Genomic DNA, 25,525 nt, shown 5'->3' on the forward strand with positions numbered 1-25,525 from the left:
ATGGACGCGCCGGCGTCGCTCGCAGCTCCGGCCCCGGCCCGGCCCCGCGCGGACCCCAGCTGGGTGGCGGCCCCGGCCGGGCCCGCAGAGCCCCGGGCCCCGCGCGCCGCCGCCTGCTGCTGCTGCGGGGCCCCGAGGACGGCGCGCAGGGGCCGCGGCGCGGGGAGGCCCGGGCAGCGGGCCCCGACGGCGGCGGCTGCGGCGGCGAATCCTTCGTGGTGCTGCTGGAAGTGGCGCGCGGCGCGGCCGAGGCCCCCGGGCGGCGGGAGCCCGAGCCCGAGCCCGGCGGCGCCGCGAGCCCTGCCGGCTGCCCCGCGCAGGCTCCCGGTGCCGCTGCCCTCGCCCCCCGGCCCGGCGCGCCCCTCGCGGGCCCCGGGGCCGCGGGCGGCCAGGACCTGCTGGTGAGCCTGGAGCGCGGCGTCCTCGCGCTGGCCGCGCCGCCCCGGGGCCCGGCGCCCCGCCAGGAGGCCGCTAGCCCGGCCGAGGGCCGCCGCGTGCCCGCCGGCCCCGGCTACCGCTGCCCGGAGCCGCAGTGCGCGCTCGCCTTCGCCAAGAAGCACCAGCTCAAGGTGCACCTGCTGACGCACGGCGGCAGCCAGGGCCGGCGGCCCTTCAAGTGCCCGCTGGACGGCTGCGGCTGGGCCTTCACCACGTCCTACAAGCTCAAGCGGCACCTGCAGTCGCACGACAAGCTGCGGCCCTTCGGCTGCCCGGTGGGCGGCTGCGGCAAGAAGTTCACTACCGTGTACAACCTCAAGGCGCACATGAAGGGCCACGAGCAGGAGAGCCTGTTCAAGTGCGAGGTCTGCGCCGAGCGCTTCCCCACGCACGCCAAGCTCAGCTCGCACCAGCGCAGCCACTTCGAGCCCGAGCGGCCCTACAAGTGTGACTTTCCCGGTAACCGGCGCGGCGGCGGGGGCGGCGGGGGCGGCGGGGGCGGGGTCCTCTGCGTTTCTCCTCCCCTTTCCCGGGTTTTGGGGAGGCACCGAGCCCTGCACGGAACCGTGCATCGCTGCGAGGTTTGGGCGGCGCGGTAGCTCAGGTGTTTCCGGTTAATGAAGCTGCCGAGGAGTCTTCCCCGAGACTCGAGTCGCCAGGCAGGTCTTTATTTTCCTGGGCTCGTGGTTTGCTCCGTCTTGCAGGGACGCGGGGCGGTCCGGCCCCACGGAAGACCTTCAGGCGCTGAGGGGATCATCGCGGGTGTGTGGTGCATCCGTTTTTGTGCCTTTAAAATTTTTATTTCGTTTGGGTGTAAAGTTTTGTGAAGTTCTGAGAATGCCTTCATCTTAGAGATGAAGAGACTGAGGCCGAGCAGGGTGGATAAAACCCGGTGGAGGGGGTCCTTCCCGCCGTGGTTGCCTATGAACTCTCCCACCAGGATAGGCAGGTTGAGCTGCTCCCAGAGGGCCAGGGGCCTCTGGAGGGGAAGATTCCTGCCTGGGAAGGAGGGGCTGGGGGGCTGCGGGGAGGCAGTACTGGCCGGCGCAGCTGCGGGGCGGGGGCAGGCAGGGGACCTGGGCTGTGAGGACAGACAGGTGCGGAGGCCCCCCGCGTCCCCTTAGTTAAAAGAAAAGCTCCCGCGTGTGCCTAGCACACGCCCAGCGACTCTGTCGTGTCATATACCTGCGGCGCTTTCCTAGTAACGAATATGGTATGAAGCATAGCCTAATACAGGGCTTTGGAAGGCGGAACAAGAGTCAGGTGTTTCCAGGTTCTCGTGTTCTCCTGGCGGTGCCTTTGGGCACCGGCCTGTGCTCCCCTTCTTCCTGGAGGGCATGGCTTTTGGCCATTGGTTCAACACCTTTCTCGGTCCTGCACTTGGAATTGACGGTGACTGACGTACGGCTCTCCAGTCAGAGGCCCAGAGAGCGTCCTTCTGGGTATAGTGTTGGGAGGGTCAGGGGTGCAGCCTGCTTCAGGGCCTGAGGTCACCCTGAGGGTTTTCGGGTGAATGATGGGTGGGGTGTCAGAGTGGGAGCAGAAGAGGGACCCAGAGCTGAGTCCTGAGGGCTGACCCAGTTGGAGGCAGCGGGCTCTGGGTGTGAAAGATGGCAGAAGTGGGGCCAGAGGCTTGACTGTCCGTTGGGGTAGGGTGGTTCTCACTGAAGCAGAGACTGCGTATGTGAAGACACCAAAGCCAGAAATGGGGAAGGAGGGGTAGATTTATGCCAGAGAGGAGGGCTGGGGGCATTTAGGAAGACAGGCACTTCCCAGTGAGGTGATGCTAGGAGGGCGGGGCCTCTGGGCCAGTGCTTCTGCGCAGGGCCACGCAGTACGCCTCTGCTGGGTGTGGACGCGCACCAGGCGCTCGATGAAGGCAGCAGAGACCCCTGCTGAGCACCTTGCAGCCCCGTACACTGTGCCCTGTTGGGAACTAGTGACCTGCGAAGTCTGGGGGCTCAGCCGGGTTGACGATGCAGGTGCCGGTAAGGCCATGGGAGTGGGGTGACCCCGTGGCTTTGCCAGAGCAGGAGCCCTGAGGAGGCAGGCAGAGGGAAGAGGACAGAGGCTGGGTGTCGTGTGGGGAGGGTGTCGGGGAGGACGTTCCTAAGGGCAGAGGTGCAGCACCTCTTCCGCGGGTGAGTCTCACTGCGTGGTGCTCTGCGGCCCTCCCAGGCCAATCTGCTTCCCTGGTGCCTGATTTCTCTCCTTGGTTTTCTTGGTCTCACATGGGGCATCTTTGGCAGTTGAGTTCTCAGTGGAGGTGGGGTCTGTGCACAGACTGGGGGCAGATGGCTGTGCCTGGAGGACTTTGGATCAGATGCCTCCTCTGCGAGTCACGTCAGGACAGGTGGCCTGGATGCACCCAGTGCTTGTCCCCAGCCACCTCGATGTGAGCCGTCCCGCCACAGACTCCGGTGTCACAACTGCCTGGAGTGCTCCAGAGTCACCTTCTTCCTCGTCTGCTTGGATGGGAGCAGCCGCCCGGGTGGTGACTGTTTAGCTGTGATGTGATTTCTGTCCCGACGGTGAGCAGGTCTGTGTCTCCTGTTCAGGCTGCGAGAAGACCTTCATCACTGTGAGCGCGCTCTTCTCCCATAACCGGGCCCACTTCCGGGAGCAGGAGCTCTTCTCCTGCTCCTTCCCTGGGTGCAGCAAGCAGTACGACAAAGCCTGTCGCCTGAAAATACACCTGCGGAGCCACACAGGTGAGAGTGGGCGGCGGGGGCCAGACCCCCACCCGCCGGCAGCCCCCATCTGTACTCACGTGCTGGCGTGTCTTCCCTTCTCAGGAGAAAGGCCTTTTGTCTGTGACTCTGACAGCTGCGGCTGGACCTTCACCAGCATGTCCAAGCTCCTGAGACACAAAAGGTAATCTTGACGTTTTGGTTGAGTTCTTAGACTCGAAAGTGACTGAATTGTTTGTCAGTAACAGGAGCCCGTGGATACGATAATCTGTGGTCTTTGTTAAGTTACAAAAAATGAAGCCCCGCATGGATGATGTTGATAATTCAGAAAGCTTATAAGAAGGAAACCTCTCAGAATCTGATCACCTGAAGTCAGTTTTTTCTGTGTATACTCTGCTAAGTTTGATGGGTACACTTAATACACAACTTGATATTGTAAAAAATTAACATCACAGAACAAGCCTTCCTCGTGTCTTTACAAACCTCCCGTGGCGGTGGCGACGCCCTTGGTGGGCTGGGCCTGTGCAGTGCCGTTCAGCACGTGGCCCACGGCCCGTGGCCCTCGTTCAGGCTCCACAGCAGCTCTGACGGCTCCTGTTCTGCTCAGGGACCTGGAGAGGCTGGCCGTTCATCCTTGCTCACACAGCCGGGGCTCGCAGCGCTCCACATAAAAGCACCACCTGGAGGGAACCCGCGCTTCCGCATGGGCTGAGGGCGCCTACGGCACTGTGGTCTCGCTGTCCTCCATGGTGCGGAGCGCTTGTTTAGTTTAGGGGCTTCTGAACAGTGGGAGTGGCTTCATCAGCCCCTTGGGAGCCGCTGTCCCTGGACTGACGCAGCACAGTGGCTCCGTGTCTGACCATAGGGTTGGCCTCGTCATTACAGTGGAATTTCTGATTACAGGGCAGTGGATCTGCCCATGTGGGCTGGAGAGAAAATTACGACTTTTTTGAAGTGTGTGTGTTTTTTTTTTTTTTTTTTTTTTTAAATTAAACCCAAAGACTTTGTAGTTTGGTCTGTCCTGCAGACCTTTAGACGGGTAGTGGGCCCCAAAGCCTGGTGTCCCTGGCTGCGAGTGCTCACTGCTGCCTTTCTGTCCGGGCAGGAAGCATGAGGATGACCGGAGGTTCACCTGCCCCGTCGAGGGCTGTGGGAAGTCGTTCACGCGGGCGGAGCACCTTAAGGGCCACAGCGTCACGCACCTGGGCACCAAGCCCTTCGTCTGCCCTGTGGAAGGTAGGCGGCGCCTGCCACCCAGCGCTGTGGGCTGGTACTGTGTGCCCTTGCTCTGTGCGGGGTGTAAGTCCTTCACAGCGGGGCGTGGGAGCTGTGGCATCGTGCTGACTTGAGCGGGGTTAGCAGACTGCTCTCCCTTTGTGAGCAAACTTCACAGCCAGGCCCGCTTGACTCTTGGCCCCATGGAGCTCTCACTAAACCGGCCACAGCTCTGCTGAGCTGCCTGTTTGATTTGGTGGTTGTGATGTGAGAGTTCAGCGGTTGTGAAATGACGTGTGAAAAGTGCCTGTTTGGAGTCTGGCACGGGTTGTGGACTCGGCGAGCGTAGCTCCTTGTGCGGGGCCTGGGCAGCAGTAGAGCCGGGCTGGTTATGCTCTCAGAACCTGAGAGCTCGATGCAGTCCCTGGTGCCTCTGGGGCTGTCCGTGCTGCCTGCCAGTGTTGCGGGTGGACGGGGCCCGTGGGCCGGTCAGCCTGTGCTGGTGGAGTTGAATCCTGACCCCACGCTCCTGAAGTTGGCGACCTCAAGCAAGCTTCTCTGTGCCTGAGGTTCCTCTTCTGGAGAAGGGGATAGTAAAGACCCATTTGTAGCCATCCGGTTCCTAGAGTGCAGCAGACGTGTGGCAGGTGTTCTCACCCAGACTGGGTTCTGCCTCCATCAGGGCTCCAGTTGGGGTGTGACAGGTAGGCAGCTGACACGCAGGGGCTTGGTGCACAGAGGAGGTCACCTGAACAGTTCTTGGGCCTCGGGGCATGAGTAAGAGATGGCTAGGGGTAGAGGCAGGAGGGCCAGTGTGGGTGAGTCTCCCAGAGCCGCAGGGCAGCCAGCTGAGTGCTCCAGGCAGAGGTGATGGACCACGCTGGAGTTCAGGCGCCCGCCGGTGTCCTGGGCAGATGGGCTATGGTGGTGGGAAGGGGAGATGGGGGAGACGGTGTAGACGAGGCAGTCGGGAGTTGGATGGTGCTCAGTGGCGAGTGGGGAGGTCAGGGTCCGAGCTGAGGTGGGGACGCAGGAGTTGGGTTTGACTTGGAGGTTCGTCCCCACGGGCTTTCTACGTGCAGATGTTCAGGACGCAGGGATGTCCTGTGAGGCTCTGGGCGAGCGGGGAGTGAGGCACACCTCATGGAGCCCTGGCAGCAGACACGGGTCTGGAGGAGCAGTGCATGCCACGTGCCCGCACGGTGGGGCCCGGCAGGGGAGCGTGGTGCCGGACTCCAGTCCAGGTCTGCGCGGGCAGCTCTGTGACCCGGACAAGCTCACCTGTGAAGTGAGGGCCTGGTTGGTGGGTAAGTTTAATTAGGGCGTGAGAATACATCAGTAAGCGTCACCCGTTGCTGCTGTGATACTGCTTCTCAATACAAGCCGAAGGCCTGGCTGCAGGGCTTGCCACGAACTCTGGGAGGAAGGTGGAGGGAGCTCTGGGAGGGCCCGAGGAGGGCACGAGGCACAGGTGGGCCCTGGGGCTGAGGTAGGGTGATGCTTGGGGAAGGAGGCAGGTGGGCCGGTGCGAGGAGCTGAGGGCAGCGGATGGCGAGGACCCCGGAGGGCCCAGGTAAGGCAGGGACGGCTGTTCCCACCCAGCTCTAGAGGTGGTGGAGGGAGAGGGGCGGGACTGGAGCTGGCTGCAGGGGTTTCCTCCTGGGAGCTGCACCCTCGCGAGCTCTGAGCCCCTCTGACGTAGGGGGTGAGCAGGGAGTGGTAGAGGGTGGTCAGCGTGGTTGATCAGAGGCGCTCTTTTCAAGGGAGTGGAGGTGGAGGGGCCCCAGAACCCTTTTTCAGACTTGCTGAGAGCTGACAGTTCTTGAGTCTGGAGGAATCTATGGCTTTCTTTGATTTTGTAGACGTCTGAAACGTTCTGTAATAAAAAGTTAAAAACCCGCCACCGGCCACTTTCCACAGGAGGAAGAGAGGACGGTGAGCTCAGCAGTGAAGGTGTGGGGAGGGGCAGCATGTGCGTGGCGGGACCTCTCGAGTCTCCAGTCTGCCAGTCTGCCTGTGTGCGTGGTGGGTGTGACTGGAGTGGACCCCCGGGGGGTTGGGGTTTGGAGGGAAGATTGTCTTTGATGAGTTGTTTCTACCCACCCCCCTGGGTGGCGGTAACTTGGTGTGAATGTGGGAGATGTGTGTCTTTGATTTGCAAAGAACTGGCTTGAATCTCAGTAGACTGTGTTGCAGTTAGGGAAAGGCAGGCACTGACACATGGAAAGCGACCACACTCCGTCTGCAGAGGGAAAGGCGGATTAGAATGAGAGGTGTTTGACCGCTGTTGCGTTAGCAGGTATCTCTACAGAGGGAAACTCTGTGCTGGCAGGAGTGTGGTGGGCGTCCCTGTGCTGGGGAGGGCGGTGTGACAGGAAGTGTGCCCTGAGTCCGCGCTGGGAGCGCGTGAGGGACCCCATGATGCCTGCGCCTCTGCACCACGTGGAGCCCGGCGGCCTGGCCACAGCCCCCGCGGTGCGGCCGGGGCCTCTGCTGTCTCTCTGTTGTTTCCCACACGGCTGTCTAGAGCCTGACCTGGAAACAAGTTTGAAGCTTTGTTTGAAAATGAAGTTCAGAACTCCTCTCAGAGGCAGCCAGCCTGTCCTCACATGGCCCTGGGCCCCGGCGACCCCTTGCCTCCTGAGACCTGGCCTGCTGTGACGAGCTTGGAGCTTTAGTCCCCGCCTGACGGAAAGGCTGGAGACCTGGAAGGGAGGGGAGGCTGCACCACAGAGGCCTGGGACAGAGTTGGGCTCCAGCGCCCACAGCCTCTTCGTGGTCCCCGTGCCCTCACATGGCAGCCCCTCGGCCGGACGCCTTCCTGGCTGTGGGGCCACCCCTTGTCACCTCAGATGTGTCATCTCCTGAGACCTCCCCCTCGGGGGTGCTGTCCTCTGCTTCTGGGACACTTGTTGGCCGGACCCCTGGCCTCATCCCCCTTCCTTAGGCGGCTGGTGGCTTACGTGTCCCCACCAGGTCACACACTCATGGCTGTGTCCCTGCGGGGGAGCCCCAGTGGTGGGAAATCGGGGTGCAGAGGAGGGTGCCGTCCATTGCTGTGCCTGGTGTCCCTCTGGCAGTGTGTGTACCTGCTCTGACTGGTCACGCTGGCTCCGGCCTCTTCTCTGGGTGCCAGTCCCTATGGGCGTCAGCCTCTCGGTGGTGAAATGAGAGGACATGGCTCTCCTGGTCTGTGGAGATGGTCCCCAAGCCCAGAGGTCAGAGCATCAGGGTTTTCTTCGGGTGGGCCCGATGGGGAGGACCAGGGTGGCGCAGCGGGGGAAGGGCGCGTTGGCAGCCGCTCTGGCAGCGCAGGAACAGGCCGAGTTAACTCGTCCAGGGCCGCATCTTGCCTGTGGCTGATGCTGGACCTCATGTCTGCATTTAAAAACAGGGTTTGCTTTTGAGTGCAGTTCCCGGGGATGTTGCCCGGGGCATTTGCCGGAGGCCAGAGCAGGACGTGCCTGTCTGGGTCCCGACAGGACGGACGTGTGACCCATTTCCGGGCCTCTGTCCAACGCGTGTGCCTCTCTCTTGCCCAGGGTGCTGCGCCAGGTTCTCCGCACGGAGCAGTCTCTACATTCACTCCAAGAAGCACCTGCAGGACGTGGCTGCCCCGAAAAGCCGATGCCCCGTCTCCAGCTGCGACCGGCTCTTCACCTCCAAGCACAGCATGAAGGCGCACATGGTCAGACAGCACCGCCGGCCCCCAGGTCGGCTCCGTTCACCCCTCTGAGGGCGGGACACGTGAGACCAGATGCGGGTCCTTCCTTGGCTCCGCTCAGAGGTCATCTGGCGCATGGTTAGGTGGCTCCTGTCCGGTGCCTTCTCCCAGGCCGGGCGCCGCAGCTGCTGTGCCTCGTGGCCTCTCCTGCCTCTGACCCGTAACCACTCCCTTGTCTCTGAAGTGCTGCCCTCGAAGGCTGTCTGTCTTCTGCATAGTTGGCCTCTCTGGCCTTGTCTCCTCATCCTCCGCCCATGCGACCTGTCCTGAGTTCCGAGTCTTAGTCCCACTGCCCCCTCTTGTCCATCCTGTGGCCCAGGGAAGTCCTCGAACTTGAAGACAGAACAGAGCCGTGTCGGGAGGGCAGAGAGGGGACCAGAATCTCGTGGTCGCCCAGAGGGATGACTCTGGGCACATGGAGCCTGGCCATCCCGCTCCCTGGCGGCCTGGGACTTAGAATCCTGCCTGTCCAGGCCACGTGCACATCCCCTGCACAGGGCTTGGGGAGTCTGGGTGGCCCCGTGGCTGCCTCTGCCCTAGAGCCCTTCCCAGCCCTGCTCCCTGGGGCCTGAGAGGCTTGCTGCACCTGGCGGGGCCTGGTTGTGAAATCCTAGTTGTGTGACAGGCACTGGTCTGTGAGCCACGTGTCCCAGGCCTTCGTATGTGATGTGGCCGTGTGTCGGTAGGTGACAGGCTGTCCCAGTCTCACCTCGTGAGAAGTAGATGCTTGCGAGTGTCTGTATCCTGGGCTGACTGCCAGGCCCGGGGCTGGTGTTTGGGTGCCGCTGACGTGGTCCTGGGTGGGTCTTGAAGCCCTCACCGACTGGCTGAGGAGGAAGGAGGATGTGCCTGAGGTCACCCTGGCCGGGAGGTGCTGCAGCGAGGCCGCTCTGCAGTCGTGTCTCTGTCGTGGTCTTTGAGTGTCTGGTCTTCACACGTAGCAGGTCTCTGAATGTTTGTGGGGTTAGGAAAATGCTTAATCAGAAGTTTATCTCTTTGCATGAGATTATTTTTATCGTTTCACAGGGAGCTGAATCCTTGAGATTTAGTCAAGGGAATCTTTGGAAGGTCTTGAAAAAGATACAGTTTTCCTATTTCTTATTTCTCCAAAGAATTAGTGCTATTTCTTTTAAAACGTCTCGTTGGTGCTGGAAGCTCCAAAGCAGTAGCCACTGGGCCGGTTTCTGAACTTGGGAGCAGCGCGCCCACTGAGGGTGCGGTCTGGGGTTGGTTGGTGTGTTTTCATGGTGGGGGTGGCGCGCAGAGTGGATTTCTGCGGTGGGATTGCGTTGGAAACGTCGCACGTCCGAGCCGGAAGTGCGGGTTTGGAAGGCGCTGCCGGAGGGTGTGGGCGGTCCTGCCGGAGGGATGGCGAAGGGCCTCGCTGGGCTCCACTGCGTGAGTTCTTTGTGCCTCTGCTCCTGTTTGCCCGGGGCCTGGGGAGCCCTGGGCTCGGGCTGACCGGGTGGGCTTGTGCGCAGCTCCCAAGGTGAGCGTTCACTGGCATTTTTTTAAAGTGTGTTAATGTTCATCATTTCCCCAAGGGTACTCTGATTGTTTAAATTAATTGAATAACAGATACTGGAAGGGTGTTAGGACCCACGGTGAAGACTGAATGAAGAGGGACGCTGCTAGACTTATTTCTACTCAAGCTGCTAAGTGCTGCCTCAGGCCAGGCCCGTGCCCGCTGCTCAGGGAGCGTGATATTTGGGCAGCAGAGTGGCTGGGGCCGTCGGGGGCCCTTTGGGGCCAGCCCACAGTCAGACGAGGCAGGCCCCTTCCCCACTGGCCCCCGCAGGTGGCTCAGGTCTGCTCTGACGTGGCGGCTTGCTGTGCAGCCGGGCGGAGGGTTGAGTGAGTCGTCGACTGACACAGGCCGACTCTGCGGTGTCCCCAGAGCCGAGACCACGTGTGCCCGGCTCCTGAGGGGCTGTGCTCCGGGGGAGTTCACGGTCCCCTGGGCGGCTCCTATGGTGTGGCAGAGAGAAGACAGGGTTGAGGTTGGGGAGACTGGGATTCCAAGTCTTGTGTCCCTGGTACTGGGTAACATAACCTTAGGAAATGTCCCTCCCCTCGGTCTGGAGGACTGGGGCAGTGGCGCCCGCAGGGCCGGGCAGCGGGTGCGGGGAGTCAGCAGGGGTACCCTGGACGCCCGCTCACCAGCAGCTTGAGCACAGACAGAACTTCCCAGTCTTGTAGGGGCCCAAGGTAACCAGAGCTCCCCGTTCCTTTTCCAGACCTCTTTCCTCCGCTGGCCGCACCCACCAGCAGCCTTGGTGGCCCCACGGACCTGGCAGCTCTCTTCTCCGACCCACCGGGGGAGGGCGGTGGTGCAGCCGGGGCCCCTGACGAGGTGCTGAGCGCTGGAATCCTGACCATCGACGTGACTTCTGTGAGCTCCTCTCTCGGAGGGAGCCTCCCTGCCAGTCATGGGTCCTTGGGGCCGATGGACCCGCTGGTCTTGGTGGCCCACAGTGACGTTCCCCCGAGCCTGGACGGCCCCCTCGTCCTCGGGACGGCAGCCGCAGTCCTGCAGCCGAGCAGCTTTGTTGTGGACGACGTGCAGGCTGCGGGCGCGCTGGGCTGTCTCCTGGCTCTGCCCCTGGGGAACTTGAGCCAGGACCCACAGGCCTTGACTGCCAGCAGCAGTCCTGCCGCCAGCGCCTCCCTGCTGACCTCGGTGGGCAGCCCCCAGGGAAGCACCAGTGTCCCGGAGCTGCTGGTTCCAATCAAAGTGGAGTCGGACTTGCCTCCTGGCCCCGACGCTGCGGGGCGGCCGCAGCACAGTGGAGGGGCGGCCCGACCCATGGAGGAGCCCAGTCCCCAGAGAGACGTGGGGCGCGGTGCGGGGACCGGCAGCTTGTACTTGGTATGACGCACTCTGTTCAGTCACCAGCACGTAGCTCGCACCTCGCAGCCGGGCGGTGTTTCGGGCTAACCCTTTCTGTGCAGACGTTCTCCCTGGTGCGCGGCAGGACTGAGCCTGGGCCGCGCTCTGGAAATCTGCATCCTGACCTCCAGGCTGGAACTGACTAGATTTTACAGCCTTGAGCAAATCACTGACCCTGTCTGAGCCTTAAATTCTCGCTTGTTTCTAGAATGAGGGTCTTTGGGCTACACGATTTCTAAGGTCTTTGTGAGTTCTGTGACTTCGTGACAACATGTGTCTTTTCCTGAAGAACATCTGGGGTGTTTGACAACGTTGAAACGTCCTGCCCTTGAGTTTGTCACGTAGTGTCGGTCCTCAGGCACGCTCGTGACCAGGAGGAATCGTGACAGCAGCTGTCGCTAAGATTTGACAAACCAGAACCGCACAGAAAATTTAATGAGAATTAACAGGAGGGGGGGGCTGCGGGCCTGGTTTGTGGAGAGCTGAAAGAACGCCTCCCCGGCCCTCAGGCTCGACAGTCAGCACACTTTAATTGTATTTATATCAGCTAGACGTTTACTATGACGTAATTTAAAGTCACTTAGCCAGAGGCCCTTTGGAGAGGCTTCCTCAGTCTCAGGTGGGAGTGACCCTGTAGCTTTCCTCTGTGGTGCAGGGTAGATGCGCTGGTGATGCTTGTATTTAAAAAGTTAACTCTTATTTTACCACAATTTTTTAAAAAGCGAGTTCCTCTGTGCTTCTGTCAGCTGTAAGAGACGTGGCAGCCCCTCGTCCACGGAGCCAGGGCTCACTTGTTCTGCCTGAGCAGCAGTCACTTGTCGCCAGCCAGGCCCGGCAGGGCGGGGGTTGGGTCAGCTGCAGGAGGGGCGCTCGCGGACCCCAACCCTGACCCTGTCCGTTCTCTCGCCAGCTCTGTGACGCTGGGCTGCCGCAGTTCCCCGAGCACAGATGGCGAGTGGTGGACGGGCCCCAGGTACAGCCCAGCCCCGCCGTGGGTCTCCTGTGGGCGCTTCCACACCCGCCCGGCGGGCCCCTCGAGACCGAGGGGAGCCCCCGGAGCCCCGCGGCTCGTTCTGAGATGAGAGGCGGTGGGAAGTGAGCCCTGGCTGCCGGGGGCGGGCTGCCCCGTGGGTTCCGGCCGCGGGGGGGTGTCGTGCGTTTTATACGCGTTTCTGTGTACAGTCTTTTGATATGTTTTAGACTTTGGAGGAATAAACTTTGCTTCTCTGGATGATAAAACCCTGCCTAGTTCCAACTCTGGTTCCGCCCAGCTGTCGGTGTCACTGTCACTGTCACCAGACGTGGCGTTTGGTTCTCTGCCAGCCTCTGCGGGAGCCCGTGTTCAGGACGCAGCCCTGACCCCTGCCTCTGCCATCTGGATCCAGTGACTGACATGCTTTTCTTTGGTCTCAGGAAGGTGGGGGCTCAGCAGGAACTGACTCCAGAGCCACTCAGCAAGCCCAGAAAAAAAAGCAGAGAGGAGCTGGGAGCCACGCAGGTGAGGCTATGTGTGCGGGGGGCAGGAGCCGGGCTGAGGGTGGGCGGCGGGCGGCCTCACGGGTGCCCAGCTCAGGAAATCCTCTCCTGGTGAGCGTCAGCGCCTTCTTTGGATCTTTTAAAAAGACACCTGAGTGCATCAGACAAGACCTGCTAGTCGGTGGCCTCATCCGCCCACCCTGAAAGTGAGACAGGGAAACCGTGTAAGGCCTTTTGTAAAGGTAACGCTGGGTTCTTCGAACATTATTTTGTAAATTTCACTTTTCTTTTATGCTCGTGTAGAATTTTTGTAGGAACATTGAGAGTTAGGTAGGGTTATCAGTATGCGATTTTGCATTTTTCTGTTCTTAATGTGGTTTATTTCAAGCATTGTTAACTCCCTACTTCCTGTCAGTCAGGTTTTTTTTAAAGCAAATACTGTCCCATGACGCACGTGGCGTCACCGTCACTGTCGCTGTGTCTGAGCAGGGCCTGCAGTCGCGAGGCAGGTGCGCCTGCAGAAAGGGCGGGTCCGTGGTGCGTGGAGTTAGGGGACTGGGATGCGGCGGCATGGGGAGGTGGCTGCGTTGTCATCACTGCTTCTGTTAGTTCTTCAGCATCGGCTTTTAGGCAGGTAGGGACACTGACCACAGGCACGTCCTGTTCCTGCCTCTGTAAGAGTTAACGGTACATTTTCCTTAAAATCAGTGTCTAGCGAGTGTCATAATTCTCACTGGTTTCAGACGCATCCGTGTTTTCTGTCTGTCTCTTCGAGTCAGTCCGGGTGGAGCCCCTGTGTCACTTGCTGGTTGGTGCGTTTTCAGGTCTCGTTCACATTCGTCGGTTCCCGTCCCTCCCGCGTGTGTGGGAGTGTCTGGGTGGTCTGTGCGGCTGACGCGTCGGCTTCACAGGCTCCTTCACCTCTGTGTTCCCTGGAGGTCGGTTGTGACTGCCAGAGCCCTGCTCTGGAGTGAGGGCCTGGGGGCAGGTGTGCAGGCAGTGGGGGTCTGTGCTGCGGCCCTGATGCCTAATCCTTGTGCGCGGCTGTGGACACCCAGGGTTCTGGGCCTGTTCGTCCCAGGGGCTGCGGGAGGGTGGCCTGTGCTCTTTCTGTGTCATTTCATACAGGAGAGTCAGGGCAAATGTCTGAGTCTTTCTATGTCAGTTTTCAAAATAATGAGCTGGTTTCTCCGCATCCTCCAGGCGTGGTCAGAGTGTTTTTATCTGCTTAGTGATGTGAGCAATTTATTAAGGGAAATAGAAGTCTGGAACCTGCCAGGTGCCGCCTTCGTTGTGAAGGCAGCAGTGAAGGCTCACCTTTGCCCTGTGTCCTCCTTCAGTGCCCTCCTGAAGTCTTGTAACAGCTGACAGACAGAGGAGTGTGACAGAGGCCCATGGTCCCTTTTCCAAAACCCTGGGCACCAACTGTGCTTCTCCCCGACACTTAAGTTTGCTGCAGTTTCAGACTTGCCGCGAACGCGCTTCCATGTGCACGGTCCCGGTTGTGGTGCCCTGACCCAGCCCCCGCGGTGGCCGTGTGCTGTGAGCTAGGACCAGGGCCACAGTCCCCTGACTGGGCGCGGACTGCGTGTGCATAAGATGGTTCCTTGGGGCCCTTCTTCCGTCCCCAGTCGACTGCCTGGTCTATCTGCTCTGCCACCTCTAGGTGCCCTTGAGTTGGGGCCACCCTCCCTTCGGGTCTGTCTACTGCTCCCTCCCGAGTGGACCCAGGCTGGGAGACGGGAGGCATCCTTCCTGCTGCGTCTTGTCCGGGCACTCGCGGGCTCGCTGCGGGCTGTACCACACTGACCGTGGGGCCGAGGGCCTCCATCGTGACGTCTTCCTTCCCCTTTGTAGTCAACAGACGCTGGTTTTGCGGTAGGTCCCTGAATGCAGATCCGCAGGTCACCCTCACTCTGACACCAGCAGTGACTTTGAGGGTCTCGCTGACTCTGCACGAGGACTGAGAACTCCTGGCTGTGGGCTGTCGCAGCCAAAGGACTGGAGTACAGTCACCCGGGACAGAGCTTCAGCCACCTCTCCCTGGGCTGGGGACGGTGCTGCCTCCCTTCCCACCAGGTGACAGCATGCGGCGCTCACTGGCCACTATCCCGGCATCTCCGGCTCCGTCGTGTGAGCAGGGCTGTCTATCCACCACCTGGAGGGCGAGCTGATGCCAGGGGCTTCTGACCCTCCTGGGGCGAGGCGTCCTGTCTCCTCAGAGCCCTGCCTGGCGTGGAGGGCGGTTTGCCCGTGCTCTTGTTCCTGCGCTGGCGTCACAGTGGTTTTCACCAGGTTGTGTGAGGAGAGCTGTCCCTCACCCTCTGCTCATTCAGTTACATCAGGACGGATGTAGGGGTGTTCACTGTGCCCTTTCAGTGACTGTAATCAATCCTGGATTATAATCGATATGTCAGTGTTTATTTTGTTGCTCAAATTGTTCCAGCTTTGAGCCCTGGCAGTTGGACTCCTGTCCTGGCCTTGGGGGCACTTCCCTGACTTCCTGGCACCACCAGGCTCGCCTGATGATACCCTGACCCCCAGCCCCGGAATCAGCCGCGTCTCTGGGGCCCGTTTGCTTTCCTGGGCGTCTCAGAACTGAGGCCCGGGTGTGGTGTGTGCTTACACGCGGTGCCCCTGGACATGGCTGCATCGAGACACGCGGTGGGCGGTGCTGGGAAGTGGATTCATGCAGGTTGACCCATGCTGCTGGTTTTGAATTCGGAATGTCTCGCACTTTAGGACGGTAACACGGTGACGTGGTTCTGTGCTTCTCAGCACGACCAGTTCTGAGTTGACACACATTAACTCAAGTGGAGTCAAGGCGACAAATAGTTTTCTGGTGCGTTCAGGTCACGTGTTGCTGCTACGTTAGTGTTGGCAGCAAACTTGGGAAAAACCTGGGTTTGGGGGCTTTTGGGTTTCAGGATGTGGTGCAGTAGGTCCGAGAACAGAGAAGCTGCAGGAGCAGGACTGTTCTGGTCGTGTAAACACAGTCCGTGTAGCTCAGTGCAAAGTGTGCGTCGATTCTTAGGAAATGTGTGCTCTGAACGTGGTGCAAAATGGGGTGTAGGGTCTAAAACCCAAGGCGGTTCCCTTCGGGTTGCTCTCCAGTGTGGAAGAGTTCTTTATCTTCAGTTTTGAGGCTCTCCCCCAAATAAGCCAGAGATGTTTTCTCAACATAAAAGAGAAACTTTTATCCTTGAAGCTGATAGCAAAGTAAGCTTGAAAAAAACCGCGTGACCTTTCTGCACCCCGAGGGCAGGGGTCCTGGGAGGAAGGCGCGGTGCTCACCGCCGGCGGCCCCATGACAGCGGCAAAGACGGTGGCGTGCGCGGGGCTCCCTGGCTTTTGCTGGGGCCAGAGAGCAAAATCCCAACCATGTGTCATCCAGAAGAGACATGTTCTGGACGGAAGTAGTTAGAAGGTTAGAGTTAAGGGGAAACAAAGTAAAACCCCAAAGCTACACAGCAGGGGTTCATACTAACGTCAGAGTGTAGAACCCAGAGAAGCCTGGGGAGGAAGCAGCTTGTCCCTCACAGTGGCAGCAAAAGCTGCGAAAGAACCAGGAGATCGTTCCACAAAGTGGGCAGGCCCTGAAGGAGGCGAGGACGGGACTGGCCCGAGAGGCAGCAGAGAGAGGGCTCCTGGGGCTGTGCCCAGGCCGCGGGCTGGATGGACACGCGGGGCACAGACAGCAGATAATGAGGGACGGCGGTTAAGTCGGATGGTGACTGTGAGCACAACAGGAAGGTCAGGCAGAGGCCCTGCTGCGAGGAGGGGTCCGCGTGGACCAGTCTGGGCGAAGGACAGCCCTTGTGAGGCCCGAGTCCAGGGGTGCGGTCAGCACAGGGTCTTTGTCCAGGCGACTGAGCCCAGGGAGCGTGTTTGGGGACATGCTCGGAGCTGGAGGGAGGCCAGGCTGTGGGGTCCCGGGGCCCCGTCAGACTTGGGCTTCCCTGAGAGCCAGGTGGGGCCGTCAGAGGGCGTCATTAGAAGAGGGACGTGGTATTTTTTAAAGGATCGTGCCAGCTGCTCTGCTGAAAATAAACCATAGGGACAGGGAGGCAGCAGGGAGATCAGGGGTCCTTGGGTCCCCCCACCGAGGTCAGCATGTTGTGAGTGGGGAGGCCTGCTCAGGGGACAGAGCCAGCGTGGAGCCAGGTCCCAGGGGCACACGGCTGCCTCCTCCTGCACTGTTTCAGCGGAGCCACCAGGGCGACTGCAGAGCAGTCAGGTAGGAACCTGTGGGCCGGGACTCCTGGGGCAACAGAAGCCAGGCGTAGGGTCCCCGCTGTGCCTTCTGGGACGTCTCACAGCCACCCAGGAGTGGTGACAGCCCGGCCCCGACCCCCCGGGAGTGGGCAGAGCAGCACCTCTGAGACGGGGCGCTCTTTCAGTCCCTGTGAGTGAGGATGGCCTTGGGGGAGAGGTGCCAGTTTACAGGACGTGGACAGCAGGGGTGAGGGGAGAGGTGCTCTGTCCCGGGCATGCCACATGGTAGCGCACGTTGAATGCCCCCAGAGAGCCTTGGACAGACTCTGACCACAGACCCTCCACAGGGCTGTGCTGGAGCAGAACAGCAGGAGCCCAGGGAGACCTGGAGTCCCCACCGACGCCAGACGAGGCGGCTGGTACAAGGCTTCATTGCTGATGGAGGAAGTCACAAGCCTTAACCAGTGGGGACCAGGAAGGTTTCCCCGTAAGCAAGTGCCACTGGCCACCAGCTGTGTCTTTTCCTGCTGTGCGCAGGTGGGGAAGGGGCAGCCGGGCAGTGAGGGCGGGCACTTCACCGGGGGTGGGGATTAGGGGAACATAGGGGAACGGGAAGGAGCAGCGATGACTTTCCTGTGATCGGAAAACCCAAGGGAGCCAACTGAGGTGGTCAGAAGCAGGAGCAGGGTTAGGTAGCTCGCTGTACAGTAACTTTGCGTGTGTCAGGTCAGGAACTTTTCTGTTAGAATATTCAGAAAAAACAATGAAAGGTGAGTCTCACTCACGGTGGCAGTTAAAAGTGGTGACGTGTCTCGGGATCACCAGTGACAGACGCACTGCGCCTGTGTGAGGCCCGCTTAGTGCCTGCCCTGGGCCTGGATGCAAGCTCTGTTTTCAGTGTTAATCTACATCTTTTATTCAGTTCCTTTAAATCCCCAAAGGAACTTGCAGGAAAACCCCTGTAAGTCTTCAGTTCATCGGGAAGAACGACTTGGTGAGACTCTCCGAGCATCTTCGGAAAAGAAAATGCTAGGAGGCGCTGGGCCTAGGTCCAGGCGCCTGGGGGGCCTGAGGTGGGCTGGCCCGAGGGGCGGGGGCACGCAGGGACGGGTGTGGGCGTGTAGTGAGTGGGCCTGGCAGCGCCGGGTTCCTCTCTGGGAAGATGAAGGTGGCTTCTTACCCCCCTGCAGCCCCACCCCCCAGGGAACACCACGTCCTCGCGCTGTGATGTTCATCTTCCTCCTGTGAACGCGTTTTGAAGAAACGATACACATTTCCTGCTTTTTGCTGCTAACACCAGGAATATCTTTCCTTGTGATTAAGCACATTTTGTAGGGCGTCTTCTCACGGGCTGTGTAGGATTAAACACGTAAGGAACTGAGAGAATTACTCCCGGTGCCCCCACTGCCCGTGACAGGTGAGAGCCCCCGTCCCTGGCAGAGTCGAGGGCATGGTCCCTCCGGTCCAGACGAGGACCTCAGGACTCCCCTGCACCGAGGGTGGGTTGGGGGGAGTGAGGCCTCTCCTCTGTGGGGGTAGAGGGCTGGCCGGTGCCCGGCGGCCTCCGTGCAGGGCCTTGGTTACGAGGTCCTGGCGGGCACCCGTCCATGCCAGGCTCTGTGCTGCCGGCCTCACCCAGCTCTTGCTGTGGCTCTGGGAGGTGGTTCATGGACAAGCCAGTGGGTGCGGGGCCGCACAGACGGGCCAGCTCGCTCTGCTAGCGATGTGTTCATTGCCCTGGGGGTCTTCTGAGGTCTGCTTAGCAAAAGTGTCCTTGCTGGCTGGGCTCCCTTCCCGAAAGCTCCCCTGTGCAAATCAGCGTTTCAGATAAACGTGGAGAACGCCGGGGCTAAATTCAGTTCGGTGTGAAGATAGCCTCGCCCTGTAAGACTTTGTGGATTTCCACCATGAGAAAGGAAGTTTTGATTTTTCTGGTGATCAGTGTAAGTCAGTCACATTGCATTTAGTGCCGTGGTCCTTTACTGGTGGGCACTCTGGGCTGTGGGGTCGTCGTGGGTTCTGCGTGGAGACCCTTGTTTGTTCAGCCTGCCTTCAAGTACCCACAGGGAGACAGGTGTCCTTAACCAGCTCCGGGTGAGGGAGTGGCTTTCACTGCCTTGAACGTTGATGATGCATTGTCAGGTGGCACAGGGTCTTTCGGGTCATGTGACCCCCACCCCAACAGCCCTGACTGTGAAGGTGTTCCCCCCTGAGCAGTGGGTCGGGGGGTGCCTGGCATCCGTGGGGGTCGCGGTCCCTTCCTGTGGCCCTGCCTCCTTCCCTTGCAGCCTCCTCACATGCACGGTGGCACGCGGCCTGGGGCTGGGACTGTGAGGAGGTGTCCCCTCCGCAGTGACCTTTCCTGACCTTGAGTTGCCTAGGGAGGTGCGTCAAGTCCAGGAGCTCTGCAGGCTGTCTGGCACTTTCCTTCCGGAGGTGGCCTCTGCGTCCAAAACCAGTCACCTCCCGCGTCACCTGGCAGGGAGGGGGTAAACAAGCCAGTGTCTCCTGGAGCCCCTCAGCTAGGCCCCTTGGGCCGGGCCCAGGGACAAGTCTGCGCGGGTGGACCCAGGCCAGCTGCCCGTCCCCACGTGGGCCTCCCCAGGGGTGAGCGTTGTGCAGGGGCCGGGGGTGTGCCTTCACCGTAGCCTTGCCTTTTGCAGCCTCTGCTGTTGCCCTGCAGGAGCAGCTGCCTAAGGCGAGAGCCCCGGGCAGGCCGCAGCATCCAGTGGCCACACGAGCCTGGCCTTCTGCCCCGGGACACGGGAGTGACTGGAGAGAAGTGACCCTGGCGTTCGAGCCCCACCCTCAGCCACAATGGCCCTTTGAATGTGACGTGGTGTCCGTGGGGTCACCAGGCTCTCGGACTCTGGAGTGACGGTGTATCTTGAGGATTTATGTGGTTTTTGTTGGATTGAGTGTCTGGTGACACTGTTGTGAGAACTGATCCTGTTTGCTGTCGTAAGTCAGCACCTCTGCACCGTCCCAGCGACAGTGCGGTCGGGCTCCAGTTCCCGACCGGTGTTGGAGCAGCGTAGACCCCGTCTTCCCATGAGTATGAAGAGAACATGGAATCATGGTGTCTGGAAAATTAGTGGAGTTCGCTGCTGATCGGTACTCGTGGCTTTTCCTCAGTTTCCCTGTAGTTGAATAGCCTGCACGCCCACGTTTGTGAGTGAAAGCCAGGCTCTGAGCATAGTTGCTGCTTCGTGGGTAACATGGGGCGACCGCCACAGCGGGCTCTGAGTCACCGCGGGATCAGCAGGAGGCTCGGGTTCCTCTTGTTTGTCATGAGACTGGACGGTGACGTTAGGCAAACGTCATCTAAGCCTCACCTGCTTTTAAAAGGAACTTGAGAAGAGGCATTTGATGCCTTCCTGAGTTACTCCGTAGTAGCTGTCAGGGTAGGGTCTTCCTTTAGACGTTTCTCAGTGTGCTTATCTGATTACAAGATGGGGTCAGACCTCTGTCAAAAGCGAGGCCGACCGTGCTGCCTGGGCTCCGTGGGAGTGGAGGGGCCGAATCTGTTGCAGGAGCTGTGATGGAAGGACCCTAGGTGCACAAGCGTGGTCACGGCTCTTCTGGTCAGCAGAGGTGTGTGCTGAGCGCGTCTCAGGAGGAAGTGCTTGTGGCAGACACAGGGCTGCCTGGAGCCAGGCCGTCAGCTGCACTGCGTTTTCAGTACAGTTTTGCTTTTAAGGTTTTGTAATTACCAGAGTGTCTGATATATTTTGTTACTTTGATCAAGTTTGCCTAATAATTGCAGCGGTAACTCAGTTTTTCAGATGAGGCATTTTCACTTCTAGAAAGCATATTTAAACAAACAAAATTTTAATTTATGTACATATTTTCATCTCAGGGAAATGTGCTAGACTGGTCAAAGACTCCAGAGCATAACTGTGTGTTCAGGTTTGGTCCCAGAGGCGGCTGGCGCAGCACATGCCCCAGGAGAGCTGGGGGTGGGGTAGAATATCCTAACTGAAGGACAAGTGAGTTCTGCCCAGCCCCAGCTTGTCCTGAGCGAAGGCACCAGGACAGGAGAACCCTGGGGACAGTCGGGGTGACGGGCCTCCGGGGCCAAGAACCTGGCGGTGGACCAGGAAAGGGAGTGCTCAGGGCTGGGGAAGCCTGCCACCAGGGAGCAGAGCCCACCACGCCTGTTTGGGGCCAAGACCGAGACCCGGACGAGTGTCCAGCCCCTCGTGTTCTTCGCCGTTTTTCTTTGACTGGAGAGCAGCTAGAAATTTTCATGAAGAACTATTTTCTACAAATTCACCAAGTCCTTCAGACTTGCCTGTTCTTTCCGTTTTGTTAAATTCAGCAGAATTTAATACTTTTATTAAGGTTAACCTGCGTGATGTTCATTGCAAAACTGTCTTTGTGCAGCCGGTCCCGGGCTGGTGTCCACGCAGCAGGGACGGCGCCTAAAGTCCCTCCTGCTGGCTGTGAGCGCGGCACGTGCACCTGTTCCGTCCTCCCCGCGCCCTGGAGCCGAGAACCCAGCCAGGGCTCCCTTGCTGGTCCTGGGTCAGGCAGGGGGCGGTGGTGGGGCCGGGACTCGGATCCAGGTGGTCGGTCTCTGCCTCCAGGGTTCTTGTGTCAAAAACCCTTTCTGGGTGTTTGGAGTTTTTCTTCTTTATATTTCATTTTTTAAAACTGTTTTTACAAAACCAAGAGACTGATGATTTATGAAGGACACTGGACAGGAGGTGTCTGGTGGGTGCAGGTGTTGGGGGGGTTGCAGTGGCTTCCCCCTCCTGCCTTCCTGCAAGGCTAGACGTGCTCAGTGGTGTCGGGGCCGCGTGCCGAGGGCCACTGGAGCCTGACGGTGAGGGGGAGTCTGCCCCCCGGAGCAGCAGGTCAGTGCTGTCTGTGCAGGAGACCAGTGTCCTCATCTTCCTGCTCTGCCCTCTTGGTTACTCTGGTCACTGGTGACAGAGTGACAGGGTCTGCAGAGCGGGCAGAGCCGCACTCAGGACCTCGTGTGTGTTTCAGGAGCTGCAGGGGCTGCTTGGAGTGAAGGGCAAGGGGATCCAGGCCCGGCCAGCCCAAGCGGCTTGCTGTGGGGGAGCCTCGTGGTTCCCGGCGGGGCTCTGCCTGGACCTGTCCCCGCCGGGGTGCCGTGCGTCCAGGTCCAGCTGCTGCAGGTGAGAGTGGCGGGGGAGGGCTGGGGGCAGGCAGGGGGTGTCCCTGAGCAACCCCCCCCCACCCTGGGCCAGCTTTGCCCTCCTTCCCATCTGTCACACTGCGTGGCCAAACATTCCCCTCGGCCCTGCCCCACCCCACCCCCTGCCATGGGACCAGGGCGGGTGAAGGCAGCTGTCTCCCCATCTCCAGGGTGGCACCAGGAGGCCTTTGTGGGAAGGGTGCTGGCTTGTGTTTCCCTCCTGTCTTCTCTCCACACTGAGCCCTCAGGGCAGGGCCACAGGTACCTGCAGCTGGGCTGGAAGATGGTCTGGGGAGAGAAGGGGCCGGACTGCTGAGGACATGGGGTTCTGACCTGGCCGGTCACCTGCCACCTCCTCATTGAGCACCTTCTGTGTACTCGGCTCTTGGGCCACTGGGCCTGGGTGGGGGCGAGGGCATGAGGACCCGGGGAGGCAGGTGGCCCAGCCCCCTACTCCAGCCACTGCTGGGTCTTCAGGCCTCACCTGGGTCCAGCTGTTGCCTCTCCTGAACAATGCTGGTTTCCAGAAAGGGCTGGTTCTGCCGGTCCCCAGTGAGGGGCCCTGGGTCAGGTGCGGAGTCACTGATGCGGTGCCGTTGCCTCCCCAGGACGCCCCGGTGGGTGACGTGGTCCTGCCAGTGGCCCTCAGCCCGCAGCCTCCTGCCCTGCACCCGCTGTTTGCTGTCGATGTGCCCATCTACGCCCTGCAGGTCTGGAAGCCGCACGGCTCTGCTTGGCTTAGACTGGGTCGGTCTGTCCCTAGGGTGGCCTCGCCCGACCCCGCGGGCTGGGTGGCGGGGTGGTTGTCCGCTTTCTAGGAAAACTGGGTGAGTGGCCGAGAAAAGTGCTGAGAAAGCTCGGTCACTCGCCGCAGACGGGGTGGGATTCCACACGCCTTTGAGAGGCTTCTCACTTGGAAACTGGTCGTTTTCTCCTCTGGAGGGAGCCTGCGGGGAGACAGACCTGGACAAATCAAACGGTTTGCTTGAATGAGTGGCCAAGCCGCGTATGGGTGGCCGTGGACAGGTCAGAATTGGGTACAGAATAATGAGCGTGTAGCCAGCAGGTTTCAAACAGGTGTTTTAAAAATCAGTACAAGGAGTAACTGTAGTTTTCTTTACGTTCAAATTGGGCTGTTCAGCACTTTCCGTGATGTCCAAGGTCCATGCTGGATGGAGTGTTGTTCAGGGTGGGGCGACCCTGGAGGGCTGGGCGACTAGTGTCCTCGGCCTGTGGGGCGTTATTGTCTCGGGGCCGCCCTTGAGGAGGGTGGGTTGGTCACCACAAGTCAGCCAGAAGGCGGTGACCTCACCTGCGCTGTGGGGCTTCCTGTAGGAGGAAGCGTGCCGGGGTGACATTGTGGCCATGAGCTAGGCGGGCAGGGAGGCAGCTGGTGATGGCGGTTGCGCCCCCAGGGAGGGGTCACAGATGAAAGGGGGCCGGTCCGATCTTGAGGCCTGGCACACAGGGCTGAGCACACCTTCCCTGGTTTTCTTCACGTTAACATTTTCTTCTACAAGGATGCGTGCTTGGAAGGGGAGGCAGTTTTCTCAGTTTGGGTGGGGGTGCCCCCGCCTGCCCCTCATGCTCTGCTTGCTTCTCCAGGAGGCGCTGCCCGCGGCTGGAGGGGCCTCCGGGCCTGAGGACGTCCCCAGCCTGGAGTGCAGCAGCGGCAGGCGGTGAGGGCAGCCCGGCCTGGGCCCAGCGGCCGCCCCGAAGGCCAGCCTGGCTCTTCAGAGACGCTGGGTACACTGACTGGGGATGCACCCCTCCTGTGTTGCGGCCAGGAGCGCTCGTCACGTTCAGGAAGGGCTGAGCGGGGGCAGGGTCCCCCCCCTGTGGGACGGGACGGGTCTGCTTGTCACAGGGAGCTGAATCCCACCCCGTGTCAGAGGGGCGTGTTGGGTGAAGCGGCCCCCAGGACCCGTGCAGACCCAGTTTAGTTAAAAGTTTAAAAATGATTTCTCTAACTTCTGTATTTCGGTATTAGCGTTTAATGGTAGCTGGACAACGGTTTGCAAAGCCGCCTTCCGAGTACTGAGCTCTGTGCGGGACTGGACCCACACGTGTGTTTGTGTTGAGGTGGGAGGTGCGTGTGGAGCTGTACGTTTTCAGAGTGAGGTCTGTCTTGCAAAAGGAGACCAGTTAGTAAACTTGCACATATTTATTTGTTATTTGCAGACTGGACACAGGGTTTCAAAAACGGCTTTTTGGTTTTTTTTTTTTTGCCTTGTGACTTCTCAAGTGTGTTTCTTTAGATATTTTGATTCTCAGACTTGAATCATCCAAACCCTGCCCCTTCTGCTTTATCTTTGAGTTTGGGGCTTTTGGGCCTGACCCTCCCCCCACCCCGGCTCCATCCCAACTCCTCTCGTCCTGCTCGAGGGCATCTCTGTGTAGAAATGGTTCCCATCACCCACCTTGGCTTGTGGTCTCCCTCCACGAGGGGCCGGGCCTCTGTCTTACACGCCCCGTGGTCAGGGTCCCCCAGGTGCTCAGAGCGGCTCTTGGGCTCCTGGGCACCAGGATTCCCGGTGGGCGTTGGGGCGCGGCCCAGCAGGAGTGAATAAAAGCCTTTGCACAGTGGCAGCCTGAAGGTCGACAGCATTCTTCCTTCAGCAGATGGTCACAGCCTTTCACTCGCCCAGCTCGTCAATCCCACCCCAATCTCAGGCTGGAACTGAGATTCCAGATTTACTTTAAAATAATTTTAACTATCAGGGGACTTAAACTAAGTGTTTTGCTGAAAAAAAAAAAAAAAAAAAGAAAAAAAAAAGCAAGCGGTGACACATGAGGGAAGCAGATGGGGGGCAGGGCCCTGTCCTGGTCACGCAGCCACCAGGGCTAGACGGAGCAGGGGCAGAGGGTCTTCTTCCCACGTCATCCCAACCCAGGTGTCCCACTGAAGTGCAGGCACGCCTCTTCCTCCAGCACCTCCGGGCACCTGCCCTCCACATGCACCCAGCAATGTGCGTCTCAGCACCTGACAGGCATCCACACGAGGGCCCAGCCGGGGAGGCTGCGTCCTGCTCCTACAGGCACAGGGGACGCTGCACAGCGCAGCTGGACTCCTGAGCTCCTAGGAAGGTCCGGGCACTGGTCCTGAGATGCCTCCCATCAGGAGCCCGTGGCTGAGGAAGCAGAGTGCCAGGAGGCCAGTGCCTAGCAGGTCTCCCAGCCCCGTGAGGTAGGGGATGCAGTGGCTGTCCGGGTCCAGGGCCTGGTGCCACGTCAGCCGCACCGCCACTTCCGCCAGGTACAGCAGGATTGTCACCTGTCACGACAAGCCAGCACAACAGATGCCCACCGTGTAGGCCAAGTGTCGCCCAGAAACCGGCAGATGGCAAGAGCAGGCGTGAGGTGGGCATGTTCCCCCCACAGCTGGCCCTTCGTGAAGGTGCCTTGAGCTCTGGTCAGGGCTCAGTCCCTCATCCGGCCAACCCACCCTTCCCTGCTGCTGCCTCCCAGACTGCGGCCAGTTCATTAGCTGGACCCGCTGTCTGTGTCACAGCAGCCCTTGCCTGGTCCCCTGGTGAGGAGTGTGCGGGGTCGGGTGAGCCTGCAGAGCCTGCGTGCAGCCAGCCATCTGCCGGGCGCCCGGCTCGTGCCCTTGGGCTTGACCGTGTGTCCTGAAGCCTCTGACCCCAAACTCAGCTCTTCCCAGGACGGGGCATAGCGAGCTGACGTGGCAGATGTGTGTCTGTCCTCAC

The 25,525-nt window shown here is 60.1% G+C and overlaps 2 protein-coding genes across 8 annotated transcripts in view; one reads left to right on the plus strand and one right to left on the minus strand.

Annotated features, from left to right (window-relative positions):
• Positions 1–24,397, plus strand: ZXDC (ZXD family zinc finger C). The gene is given in 11 exon segments (XM_032458822.1): positions 1–34; positions 37–897; positions 2,997–3,149; positions 3,234–3,312; positions 4,234–4,364; positions 7,886–8,056; positions 10,305–10,936; positions 12,371–12,455; positions 21,644–21,795; positions 22,424–22,525; positions 23,421–24,397. Coding segments are annotated over 11 exon segments (2,478 nt in total). The 3' UTR covers positions 23,499–24,397.
• The window catches only part of SLC41A3 (solute carrier family 41 member 3), a 52,116-nt gene continuing 50,556 nt past the window's right edge, over positions 23,966–25,525 (minus strand). For all 7 annotated transcript variants that reach the window (XM_032458824.1, XM_032458832.1, XM_032458828.1 and 4 more), the window contains one exon: positions 23,966–25,089. In XM_032458824.1, the coding sequence (XP_032314715.1) occupies positions 24,895–25,089 (195 nt within the window). In that variant the 3' untranslated portion in view covers positions 23,966–24,894. The remainder of the gene's footprint in view (positions 25,090–25,525) is intronic.

This window comes from Camelus ferus, chromosome 17, assembly GCF_009834535.1.
Source record: "Camelus ferus isolate YT-003-E chromosome 17, BCGSAC_Cfer_1.0, whole genome shotgun sequence".
NCBI lineage: Eukaryota > Metazoa > Chordata > Mammalia > Artiodactyla > Camelidae > Camelus > Camelus ferus.